This window comes from Chlorocebus sabaeus, chromosome 14, assembly GCF_047675955.1.
Source record: "Chlorocebus sabaeus isolate Y175 chromosome 14, mChlSab1.0.hap1, whole genome shotgun sequence".
Lineage (NCBI taxonomy): Eukaryota > Metazoa > Chordata > Mammalia > Primates > Cercopithecidae > Chlorocebus > Chlorocebus sabaeus.
The window spans coordinates 39,472,099-39,485,639 of record NC_132917.1 but is presented as its reverse complement, the minus strand read 5'-3'; the positions used below and the strand labels follow the sequence as shown (position 1 = coordinate 39,485,639).

Here is a 13,541-nt window from a genome sequence, read left to right as displayed (position 1 = left end):
GGTAGATTATGGTAGATTATGGTACCCAGTATATGGATAGTAAGTGGCACAAGAAAATGAAGAAACATATCAATATATGAAATCCAGGAGAGTGTATTCAGTTTATACCTGTTGACTTTGTACTACTTATCTTCCACATAAAAATATTCAAGTACATATTTGAAGATAAAGATCTGGGAGGTTCAGGTAACAAGTCTAGGCTAGAGGTACAGATTAGGACGTCTTTGTCTTGGTGGTACAAAGTGTACAAGAGAATAAAAAAGAAATGCACACATGCGGAGGAGATCAAAAACCACATTTATTTTTGAATGCTATACATTAGCTAGATTCTGTGAAAGTAGAGCATTATTTTTATTTTCAAGGAGTTTATTTCTGAACATGCCTTCTTCTGAATAATTGTATTATGCTGATATAATGGGGCCCTTTTGTTGAAGTAATGAGATAATTTTGCCCAGGTTTAAGCAAAATATGAACATTCACTTTTATCAAATATTGACAGAATTATGTCCCATAAAAACTTCTGTTAGCAAAAATATATACATAGTTGTTGAAACTTTGAAAGGTTCCATATAAATTCCTGCTGCTTAGAAGAGCATTTTTTTCATATATATGGACAAAGGTGGTTTTCCATACTGCATCTCCCTTTTTGGTATCTAGAATGCAAACTCTGTTTTTTAGTTTTGGCATCTAGAATGTAAACTGTGTATTATAGCTTTGGTATCTAGAATGCAAACTGTTTTACAGCAAGATAATTGCTAAGCTTACCCTGCAGAAGCAAAATTCACTGGCCAAAATATTTCATAGTGTTTCTACCTGCCAGTTTACATCCCTGATTCCAAATGTATGTATACAGTACTGTTTACTATGTGAATTATTTCTTAAAAAAACCTTATTAAAAAGCCAAACTCGCATGGGTTTGCCATGTAGAACTTCCTCATTATAATAGTAAGTATACAATTACACTTCTATTTTAAAGGGATATGTCATTTAGTTCTAAGATTTTAAGAGGCTTGCAACAAATACAAAAATAGGATAAGTTAAAGTCAAAGAAATATGAGAAACAAAATTATGAAAGAAATAAATGTTTAACATTCACATACCTAGAATTCTGTTGAACAACTTTAAGGAGGGTTTGAAGAACATCGTGGCTTTCCGTAAAGTTTGTAGAAGACCTCTCTTGGTGGTTTTGGAGCAAGCCTACCCCAAAACAAACCAGCACACATTCTTGACATCATGTCTTCAAACCTTACCAACAAATTGTAGAAGTGAACTAGAAAAGCCTGGAAAGATTCTGCTTGTTCATTGCATTGGAAAGATATAAATGATAGATGACATTTTGAAAATTTCTGTCAAATCTGGAAACATTGATATGATGGTGGCATTGATGAGGTAGAGGATAAAGTGTGAAGTGATGCTTGTTGGAGACCAGTGAACTGATTTGGGAGATGTCTGGTTTGGCCCATCATCCAGTAAATTATTTTAGACAGTGCAATGTCATGTTTCGTTTCATCTTTTGGGGAAGATGCAATAACCAAAAAACAGACCTACAAAAGGAACTTTTTATAGAAAACAGATCTTAAGGGTTAGCATCCCTTCAGTTCTACTTCCCATACTACATTTATATCACAAAATAGTATATTCCCCTTCATGACTTCAGAGAGCAAAAAAAGTCTACTCTGTATGGGAAGACAGGGAAGTATAAGAACGATTTTCCTCATGTGTAATTACATTTTTATACATTAAATACATGAGAGTGTAAATTTCAGTTGTCTAAAAATTTAACTTTCTGAAATTCCACGCTGGCTGGGTAGACAAGGTATCCATTAGAGAAGGAATTTTTGTAATAAGATTGAAACATTCTCTAACTTAGGGAATACTTTAGCATATGTTGGATCAATATGTTTAAATGATTCTCAGATTTGGACAGGTAAATCATTTTTATATCTTGTTGTTCAATGTGTAATAATATATAATCAGATTCTTTTCTTTGTAGGGTTCCTCTAGCCAGCAGAGGTTACATCAAGACAGCTGGACTGCGATCTACCATAGCGTGGGCAATGGCATCTCTCGCTGACATTAAGGTAAGAAAAATGTTTTCCTTCCTGTTAATAGCAAAGTTATTTTCATAATTAACTTACACAGTCTCTTACTGATGGATATTTGTATTACTTGCTTTTTCTTTTCTTAACGCTTTTTATTTAACTTCTTTTCTTTTTGCCATTATACTTACAAACTGCTGCAGTAATGCTTTTATATATTGTTGGACTTCTGAGCGTATTTTGGCTGTGAAAAGGCTGAGTCAGAAGTTAGCTACATTTCATTATTTCTAATGTTTGGTGTCACAGTTAGAAAATGTGGCCTGTAAAACCTCTGATTCTTAAATTTTAAGTTTTTTTCTGTGACCAAGATCTTGGTCAATTTTTGTAAATGTTCTGTGGACGTAAGATGAGTTTATCTTCTAGTGAAGAAATGTTCTCCATTATTTTTACTTACCGTGTGTTTCTCTGCTCCATTTTGAAAGAAGTTTTTGAAATCTCATTATATTGTATTTTTTTAAGTTTTTGCATTTTTATGAGTTGTTGAATTATTCAGCTGCCATGTGACTTGGTATATACATGTTCGTGACTGTCAATACATCATTGTGAAGTGTGCCTTTTGTTACTTAAGTCCTGTTTATCTTGGTTAAGTTTAAATTTAAGTCTCACTGTCTTACTAATATTTTCACTCCTTTTTGTTTGCATCAGCCTAATATTTCTTTGCCACTGCTTTTTTTTTTTTCAGCTTTACATATTTTCTTACAAACACACAGCTATTTTTACCCCACTCTGATGGTCTTTCAGTGAGAGAATTCAGTAAATGTTGTGACAGATAGACTTGATTATATTCTTCCTATTTTTATTCTATTCCTAACTTCTCACACTTTGTTTCCTTGTCTTATTTTTGCTAGTTTGATCAAGTTACTTGCTAATCATTTGTCTTGCCCTGTTTGAGGCTTCTGCTCTGGTTTACTTGTTGCTTGGGTAGTCTTATCTTAGGTATTTTTCTCAAATGTGGTATTTAATGATATACTGTTGGAATTTCTTTCTATCTTCAAATTTCTTCCTGTTATCTGGGTATACCTATCTTGGCTGGGTATAGGATTCCTGAATTGCAGTTCTTTTCTCTCAAAGGTCTGTAGATGCTATTCCATTGTCATTTAGCTTCCAGTGGCACAGATGAGCAGACCATGCCAGTGGGATTTTTCTTTTCTTTTCATTTATAACTACGTGGTTCCTTGTTTTTGGAAACTTGTAAGGTGTTTGTCTTTAATCTTAAAGCCCAGGAATGTCACCAGAACATGCTTATGTATGTCTTTTCTATTTAGCCCAGACCTTGGTGAGTCTTAGATTCTGGCCACCACTTACTGGCTGGGAAGCTTTAGGCAGGATACTTAACATCTTTGTGCCTCAGTTTCTCATTTGCAAGATGAAAAGAGTAGTAATATCTCATGGGATCATGATAAGATTAAATGAATTAGCATTAATAAAGTGATTAGAACAGTGCCTAACATTCGGAAAGTTTCTAAGTATTAGCTGCCATTTTGGTAATAATAAATAAATATAACTATAATTATTAATACCAAAATTATAGTTAATAACTAGAACTATAATTACTATTTGGAATATACAATAATTATAAAAATTATTATTTATTTTTACTTCTCCGGCCTGAGCACTTTTTCTTCCATTATTTAATTATTGCCTCGACTATTTAACGAATTTAACTTTAAACTAGTCTCTTTTTCCTACTTTCGAAATCCCTATTAGGAACGTGTTAAGCTTCCTGGTTCTATCCTCCAAGTCTCCTATCCTTTTGACATGATTTCCATCTCTTTATATTTGCATTTTGAGTTATTCTTGATCATTATCTTCCAAATTACAACAAGAGTCACAGAGACATGCTCTATTTTATTTATATTTTTAGATTTAAAATATGGCTGTTTAGCTTCATAAAGGTATGTGTGTCACATTTGAATATCTCTGAAAGCTCTTCTTTTGTTCAAATATTGATCCGTGTCCTCCAGTAATTAGTAATTCTATTTTACTAGGTGTGTGTTCTGATTATTCTGCGTATTTATTCTAAAACTACTGAGGGACCTCTTCCTTTTTATTCAGATGTGCCGTTGGTTTTTGTTTGTTTGTGTGTTTTGTTTTAGCTTGCTGGGGCTAAAATGTGACTGTTAAGTATTTTAAATGGCCAGAATCCTATAAATGGTAAAAGGCAAATGGATCTCTGGCACCCCAGGCTCAGCAGTGTAAGGAGAATCTGTCAGTCCTGCTGAGATACCTGGAGGAAACTTCTCTAGTCACTGACCTCTCTTTGGGTCCATAGATCTCTGAAGACCAAGCTCTTCCCTAGTTCCACTGATTCTCCCCTCTGGGTTCCACTGCTGTTCTCTAATCACTACCCAACCCACAGCAGGGAGGTCCCATCACACACGTTCCTTTTTCTGGGACTGTGACGGAGCCCTGGGCTTCTCTTAGCACCAGTTGCCTCTAGGTCCGAGCATCACTTGGCTCAGCAGAAGCAGAAAGCTTAGAGTTGAGAGTGGAGGAGGGAACCTCTTTCAGATTACCAGGTACCCAGAACCCATGATTTCATTTGTTTGTTTGGTTTAAATCTTTAGTTCAGATTTTTTTAGTATAACGAAAGAGGTATGGTTAATTTTTTCCCAAACTGCCAGTGGTTTCACCAGTTTGTATTTAAATATAAATTTACATAATCACCTACACATTTGAAATGTTACCTTTGTTTTAATATAAACATGTTTTTCAGAAAAGTCAAAAGTAAATGATCAAAAATATCCAAAGATAGTGCTTGATAAAACTTTTCCTTACTATGAATTTTCCCTGGGACTACAAAAAGAAAGAAATGTGTCTCTCAATGTGACCACAGGCCAAGGAGGTCTGTTAAAGAACCTGGGAAATGGCATGGTAGAGTTCTTTTGGAGGGAATGTGGTAGTGACCCACAGTCTGAGTGACCCCAGTATCCAACCTGATGCATTTCCCTTTGGAGCTTAGTATCGAGAGCAGTACACAGACAGCTCAGTCTTGGGTAGGCCAGTGCCACTAAAAATGAAATTTAAAAATGGGATGTTCGTTATTTATCATGTGTACTATAAACTGTTCTCCTTCCTACATATCATAACAAGGGAAATCAAGTTATATAAATCTTAAATGTTGTTATAAGTATGCAGAAATACTTCTCTACCTCAGCCTGTGTCTACAAGTGTCATGGCAAGAAAAGGTCCTAAGGTAAAATAAAGCCGTTTAAAAATACTTTAGGTCACATTATATCATTGAGCACAGATCATGGGAGAGAAGGAGCACAGTGTATGGCACATTTGAGATCCTAATAAAAATGGGTTCTCATACTGTTAACAATTTAACAACAAAATTTCCATTTAAATTTTTCCTTCTGCTCCTTACTGCCCCTTCATGGAGGATTTGTATGATACTCTCTTTAAAATTTAGTACCAGGGAAGGCTTCTGTCTCCTGAAGAACATTTTGTTTCTTTCCATTAGGTACCGTATGGCTGTGGCTGAAACCTGGCTGTCCCCTGAGGACTCTGCTTCCTCTGTAGACATAACAAGTGGTGGATGTTTTTTCTCCCCTATCTCGAGCACCACTGGGCCTGACAGTGGGGTACGTTCCTGCTTGCTCCTTCTTGCCCCTTCTAGACAATTATTTTCTTCCTTCTGCCCAGAACCTCACAGTGCCTTTGAAGCACATGCCATCAGATCACCCCAATCAGAGCTCTCTCCCTCTCATTCCTGTAAGAGTACAGGCCATTATTGCATCATGATTCTTTGGTCTCTGTAACCATTCAGTAATCTTACTCTTCATTTCTTGGCTTCCCTATTCATCTGTTGTAGTCACATCCTAGACCTTGTCATACCCAGAAGGGTATCTCTTCCAGAAATCTCAGTTTCAGGAATTTTGTTCTTAACCACCTCCTCTTTCCTATTTACTTCCTCTGCTACCCAAACACAAATCTTTAACCCCACAGGGCCCTCTAGTCATTTGACCCAACCCCTGTTCTTACCACCTGTGCTCATCCCTCCTTCACAGCTTGGATTTTAAAAATAGTCATTTCCTTGCCCATACTTTTAACTCTCTTCCTTCTTTTTATCCCTTTTTTTTCCCCCCCTTTTTTTTTTTTTGAGATGGAGTCTTGCTCTATCGCCCAAGCTGGACTGCAGTGGCGCGATCTCTGCTCACTGCAAGCTCCGCCTCCCAGGTTCACGCCATTCTCAAGCTCCCTTCCTTCTTATTTGACTTAAATAATAGAATCAGAAGAGAACTTCTACATGTTCTCCTCACCAAGTCTACCAACATACCAGAATCTATGCCTACATACTCTGCCTTATTGTTGTTACAATAAGGGAACTGTCCCTGTTCCACGCTAATGCTTGTGTGCCGGATTCCATTCCCTCTTATAGACTTAGGAATTTTTCCTTCTACTGGGTCATCCCCATCAGCATGTACACCTGCCGAAATATCTTTCAACTTAAAAAAATGAAAACCCCCTGCTGAAGCCATACATCCCTTCAGCCACCACCTCCTTTTCTGCTTCCCTTTACAGAAAAAGTCTTTAAAATAATTATCTACATTGGCTGTCTCTACCTACTTTCTTCCCATTCTCTCATATAGCAGCCTCCATGGGGCTTTCATCACCAACACTCCACTGAAGCTGCTCGTCTCACTTACCCGCCTGTCACTTCGACACTGATCACTCTCCTTCTTGAAGCAGTTTCTTCACTTTGTTTCAGGACCACTACTCTAGGTTCTGCTCCTATTATCGGAATGAGCTGCTTCTCAGTGTGTGTGGCTGATCTTCCTCTTCCAAACATGTGAACTTCAGAGATCACCAGGGGCCAATTCATAGACTTCTTGTTAAACTTCTCTTGCTTTCTAGATGATCACATCCAGTTCTGATGCTTTAAATATCATTTATAAGCTGACTGGCACTGACTGTTCCTAAATTTCTATCTGTAGCCTGAACCTCTCCCTTGAACTGTAGACTCATGTCCAGTGACTCACTTGACATTCACACTTAGAGGTCTAAGAGGTATCTCAAAATTAACAAGGCCAGAACTATACTCTTGTCTCCCCCAAAGTGTCTTCTCCCCAACTCTTCCCATGTCAGTAACAGGCAACTCTATTCTTCCAGTTGCTCAGCTCAAAAATTTTAGGCATTCCAGACTGTTGTCTTTCATTAACATTCCACATCCCATCCATTTTTGGCTCCACCTTTTAAAATATGTCTAGAATCCAACCATTTCTTACCACATCCACCAATTCCACTCTTAACTCAAGCCACCATCATCTCTTGACTGGACTCTCTAGCACTCTTACCCTTCTATGGTCTGTCCTCTGCAGAATAGCCAAAATGATCCCTTTGAAATGTAATGTTATAGGACTCTTGTCCTCAAACCCTCCAATAGTTTCCCATCCTTCAGAATAGAACCAGAATCCTTACACCACCTATGAGATCTGGCATGCTGTGATTTTCAGAGTGGGAGTAAGTCGTTTTTTCTCCCAGTTTCCTGTTTTTCTCCCAGGTACAGATAGGATTATACTTTCCTGGCCCCTTGACACTGCGTGCCATGTGACTAACAGTTAATACTGGTGGAAGTGATGTGCATTGCTTTCAGGTGGCACCTTTCTGAGCCAGTGGACAATTTGTCATGCTTTCTTTCCCTCTGCCACAGTGATGGCAGCACTCAAGATGATGATTGCTCGTCAGTTTGGGTTCCAGAGTGAGGAGCAGAGGCCTCAGGTGCCCTAATGTGGGCATACAGTGTGAGTTACTTGTTTTAAACCTCTAGGATTTGGGGGTTGTTACAACATGCAGCATAACCCAGCCCATCTTCACAGAATCCCCTTGTTCCCTCTCTGGGGCTTTCACTACCTTTTCCTGGGCTTTGGCCAGAATGGCCTTCTTCCTAATTTATAAACCTGCCGAACACACTCCTGCATTAGGGCTTTAAGTACCTGAAATTCTTAATAAAGTGTAAAAAGTAACCTTTCCTCTTGAAATACTGATTCCTCAAGCTTAGGTTTCTTTTATAATACCTACTATAGTAGTCTTAATAATACCAAATTAATATTTCCGTCTGCAGGCTGGTGCATTTGTTTTAGATCCAATGTGCGGACTTGGAACAATACTTTTGGAAGCTGCTAAAGAATGGCCAGTAAGTTCTGAAGTTTGGTAAAGCAAACAATTTATCTTCTTTAATCAGTATATATAGTATAATCACCAATTATTTACAAGTAGAGTGTCTATTTTGGGAGTATTCTTTTTAATTATGTGAGTTATTCACTATACTCAAAATAGATTGTGAAGGATTAATTAAATTGCTGTTATTTATTTAAATAGTATGAATTTAGGAAAATATGACAGAATTCTAATCATTAGTCATGACCTAGATTATACTAATCCTCAAATTCTTTACACATTTGTCATTGTAAAATATTCACAGATTTTTAAAATTTTAACATAAACTTTACATTTTTTGATATTATCGTTTTAAAAGAATACCTTAAATGTGTTTTGACCTTAATTAAAAATCTACTAATTTCACTTCCATCATTTGAGAAAATGCAAGTTGATTTTCTTAACTACATAAAATGTGTAATAATTTTATTTATGCTTAAAATATTCTTTCTTTCCCCATAGGATGTGTATTATGTAGGTGCTGATGTCAGCAACTCACAGTTACTAGGTACTTGGGACAATCTGAAAGCTGCAGGCCTTGAGGATAAAATCGAATTACTTAAAGTCTCTGTTACAGGTAAGCTACTAAAAATGCAAAACAATTGAGAAAATGAACAATGTAAATATATTTAGAATCATACAAAACAAGACTCAGTATGTAAAGGTTGGTTTTACCCTGTAATATATCTGTGGGACTAATACTGAGTTTACTTCTAATAGTGTAACCGTTTTATTTTCAAAGGGTTCATAATTGGGAAGTGAAACAATAAGCATGTAAAGCATGACTTAAAATGTGTGTGTTAAAAAGAGAAAAAAAAAGTATTTGTTGCATCTGAACCATTTCTCATATCAGAACCAGTGATCAATTAATATAGCCATAAAATAAGCAGTGTAATAATTCTTTGAATTTCTTTTGAATAAACTATATGAAATATTATTGCCTCACATTAGATAGTATCCCTGAGATACATAGGAGTAAGCTAACTATCCATCCCAATTTGCTAAACCAGGACTTGCAGTGCTAAAATCAGCAAAGTCTGGAGTAAACCAGGACAGTTGGTCACCCTGTGAGGTAGAGGGAAAGTATTACCCCCTATTTAATGAAGGGGAGTCAGCAGTGACACACGTGACTAGGAATCAAGTCTACTGAGACCAATCAAAATAGTATTTTCAGCCAGGTGCAGTGGCTCACACCTGTAATCCCAGCACTTTGGGAGGCCAAGGCGGGCGAATCACAAGGTCAGGAAATCTAGACCATCCTGGCTAACATGGTGAAACCCCGTCTGTACTAAAAATACAAAAAATTAGCCGGGCGAGGTGGCGGGCGCCTGTAGTCCCAGCTACTCGGGAGGCTGAGGCAGAAGAATGTGGTGAACCCGGGAGGCAGAGCTTGCAGTGAGCTGAGATCGTGCCACCATATTCCAGCCTGGGCAACAGAGCAAGACTCCATCTCAAAAAATAATAATAATATCTTCCTGAGGTCCATGGTATTTAGACTATTTTTAAAAACTATTCCTTGTTTTATTCCATGTTCCCCAAGTATATATCTCCCCCTTAAATCATGAGTGCATTTAATTCCCAGTTAAGAACATTGTATTCTGTTGACAGTGATAGGTAGTAGATAGTTCCCAATATCAAACCTATAATCAGGAGGAACATAATATTATTTTAAAAATTTTGTTGTAGCGGAAAAGTAGTAAAGATGAGTATCAACAGAAGAAAATACTAGGATAACTTGCATAAAAGCATAGTAAAGCATCCCCAAAGAAGAAATTGTCTTGTTGATTGAGATCTCATAGTTGTTTGCTGTTCTGCCAAGGTTTTTAAGAGGACTCTGTGCGGGAGACACAAGTTTCTAGAGCAAACTAAGGGATGACTAGACTGCAGGCTTTCATAATCCCTAATTTCTTTAAGAATGCTATTTCTTTGAAGCCTTTAAGAAAACTGAAATTGCGCCGTAAGTTGTTCCAGAGCAGTGAGTTTTCAATCCCTTTACATTCTCCAGAGCACCTTGTAGGCATGGGGGAGGGAGTACTGAGTTGGCCATTGGACCGCTGTTGCACTCCCAGCTCCACTTTTATGTATTTTCACTTTAGGGGGCTTTTTCTATAAGATTTCATTTAAAAAATGGAAGTGCTCCACTGTTTGTGTATGTGTTTTAAAGGTTCTCTGTGGCACCAGGTAACTGCGTAAATCTTCGTTTTTGAAAGGATTCCTCTTAGACTTTAGTGAGGGAAGGATGGAAACAAAGAGACTAGTTAGGATACTATTGCAACTCTAGCTATAATCCAGGTAAGAAATGACAGTGGCCTGGTCCAAGGTGGTATTCAAGGAGGTTTTGAGAGAAGGTCAGATATATATTTGGCAGACAGAGCCAACAGGATTTGTTGTCGGATTGGATGTGGAGTATGAGAGAGAACATTCTAGGCTTTCTGGCTTGAGCAGCTAGAGGATGGAGTTGTCATTACTGAGGTGGGGAAGACGGATGGTGGATCAAGTTACAGTTTAGGACCTGTTAAATTTCACACAATTATTAGACTCTAAGTGAAGATATCAAATTAGTACCTCAGTATCCAAATCTGGAGTTTAGGGGAGAGGTTGAGCATCACTGGTATAGAGAACATTTAGTTTCATGAAATCTCCTAGGGAGTGAGTTTAAGTAGAGAAGGGAAAGGGGACTGAACCTTAGAATACTCAGATGCTTGGACTTCGGGAAGGTGAGTATCTGGTAAAGGAACAGCCAGTGATGTAAGAGTGTAAGAATCCGGGGAAGATAGATAGATCAGCTGTGTCAGCTGCTTCTCATTGGTGAAGTACGATGAGGCCTGGTGACTGCAGAAGTCAAGGGCAGCTTCCCTGGAGGGGCTCTTGAGAGAATGGGAGGAGATAACTTGAAAACAACTAGTTGAGAGCATTCTGTCGAGCAGTTTGGCTAATAAGGAGAGCATAGAAATGGGGCGGTAACTGAAAGAAAGGATATCGGGGATCAAGCAAGGAATTTTTTTAAGATAGAAATTAGAATTTTTTGTATCTAGAATGTTTGATCTCACTAACAAGAAAAATCCAATGAAAAGGAGGAATTTGGCATGACGGAGGAGAGAGGAGAACCGCTTGTCTGCTGTATCCAGGCCCTAAGAAAGGATGGGATCCAGTGCCTGAGCGGTTGAGCGTGCACTTCTAGGAGCAGGGGAAGGCAGAGGGAGGAGAATGGACCTTAAAACAGGTCACACATTATAATTTTTATTACAGTTTTTTCAACTCTACGCATTTGATAGGTTTGCTTAAATTTACCTTTCTTTACTACTGAGAGAAACTTTTTCATGTTATGTCATTTGTAGATGATTCTTCTGTGAATTGTTTTTAGGATAACTTTCTGAAGGAAAGAATAAAACATCTGTTTCAGGTTATTTCATCATCACAACCTCGTTAAGTTTCAGTCTAGGAGGAACTATATGTCTTGCTAATACAGGGGCCAATTTTAACTAATAATTAGCCCTTTATTGCACCTACTTAGAGGTAGACATTCGGGCTAGATAAAAGCATTTATTTTCTTCATTAATTTGGTTTTTAAGAGCTCTAATTATAAATACAATTTAGAATGTTGAGATCTACAAATCCCTTAAGGGATCTCATGCCTTTTTACTGTAGGAATTAAGAACACTTACTGACTTTAAGAGTCACACCAAGTATAAATCCTAGCTCCACCATCATTTTTCCACTGTGTGGCCTTCAGCAGAAAAACTGGACCTCTCTTTATTTTCTCATCTGTAATGTGAAGATTATAATGCCACTCCATAAAGCTGTGATGAGGATTTATTACATAAACACACAGAGTACAGTGTCTAACGCACAGCATGAATTAGTAAGACATCTGTAAGCATTGGTGTGTTGGTATATCTAGGAAGTTAGTAATATTCATTCCCATTATGACTTACATTTCTGCAAAATCACAATCTTCAGCTTCTGTGTGCTTTAATGACTTTATTTTTTCTACCTTTTTAATAAGCATTCACTTTGTTTTATAACCCTTAACTAATATAAAAAGAAATGATCTTAGCCGGGTGCAGTAGCTTTATGCCTATAATCCCAACACTTTGGAAGACTGAGGCGGGTGGATCAGTTGAGCTCAGGAGTTTGATACTAGCCTGACCAACATGGTGAAACCCTGTCTCTACTAAAAATACAGAAACAAAAAAAATTAGCCAGGCTTGGTGGCTGTAGTCCCACCTACTCGGGAGCGTGAGGCAGAAGAATTGCTTGAACCCAAGAGGTGAAGGTTGCAGTGACCCTAGATTGTGCCACTGCACTTCAGCCTAGGTGACATGGTGAGACTCTGTTTTTTTTGGGTTTTTTTTTTTTTTTTGAGACAATCTTTCAACATGAAGAAATCATATGTATTTATTCCTAAGTTTTAATCATTATGAAAATTTGGAATCAAATGAATATTATGTTACAGGTTATCTTAGGAAATAGCAATTAGTCATTAGGCTTTTTTAAATCTGCAGATATGTATACATTCTCAGTATAAGATGGAAACTATAACATAAACATATTTGAGCAAAAGAAACACATTTATGGTTTAATTAAAATGGCAACATTATAGCTAAAAGGAAATATTTTCTTTCCTTCCAGTTAGGCGTTCTGTAGCCTATCACACATCACTTAAGTGTAGATTTATAACAAGATTATTGGCAACAGTTGTGCTTTGTTCTCAAGTGTTTCCATTCTTGTATAAGATGGCGTGCTTTTTTCAGGACACCCATAAGCACCCCATAATGTGGTGTTTGCATTTTCTCTCGTACTGGTGTGTTTTCTCCTCTGCTGCCTGTCCTGCCTCTGCTGGCTTGGCGTTGATGTTCTAGCCAGGTGTCTTATGGCCCATGCCGTATACTGCAAGATTCATGAAGCTGCCAGGCTGCCCATTTGGGAAATCAGAGGGAAATGTGGAAAGTGATGGGGTAGGTGTATATGAAATATGCGTAGAAAATAGGGGATAAGTTCAACATAGAGAGTAGTTCACATGTTCTTGCTGCAAAAGCTTTATCATTTATTATATGGTATAAGTCCTTTTTTATTGTTTGGTAACACTTCTATTTTGTAACAAACTCAGAAGCAATAAGGTTTTAAAAATGCATTTTTAATGAAAAAGTAAGTGTTGAGTTTCTATTTCTTAAGACAGCTGATGAACATATAATTGAGTCAATATTTGTTGATATTTACAGTCCTACTGTGAAGACCATGGCGATATCACTGACCAAATGAAACAAGTCTGTTTATAGA

The 13,541-nt window shown here is 37.4% G+C and overlaps 1 protein-coding gene across 10 annotated transcripts in view; it reads left to right on the top strand.

Annotated features, from left to right (window-relative positions):
- Positions 1-13,541, top strand: part of THUMPD2 (THUMP domain 2 tRNA and snRNA guanosine methyltransferase) — a 69,419-nt gene that overhangs the window by 15,833 nt on the left and 40,045 nt on the right. For 9 of the 10 annotated variants that reach the window (XM_038006838.2, XM_038006839.2, XM_073022936.1 and 6 more), the window contains 3 exons: positions 1,994-2,081; positions 8,167-8,238; positions 8,724-8,838. In XM_038006838.2, the coding sequence (XP_037862766.2) occupies positions 1,994-2,081; positions 8,167-8,238; positions 8,724-8,838 (275 nt within the window). Of the gene's footprint in view, positions 1-1,993; positions 2,082-8,166; positions 8,239-8,723; positions 8,839-9,435; positions 9,442-13,127; positions 13,220-13,541 lie in introns of all 10 variants that reach the window. The other variant, XM_038006844.2, reaches the window with a different exon arrangement.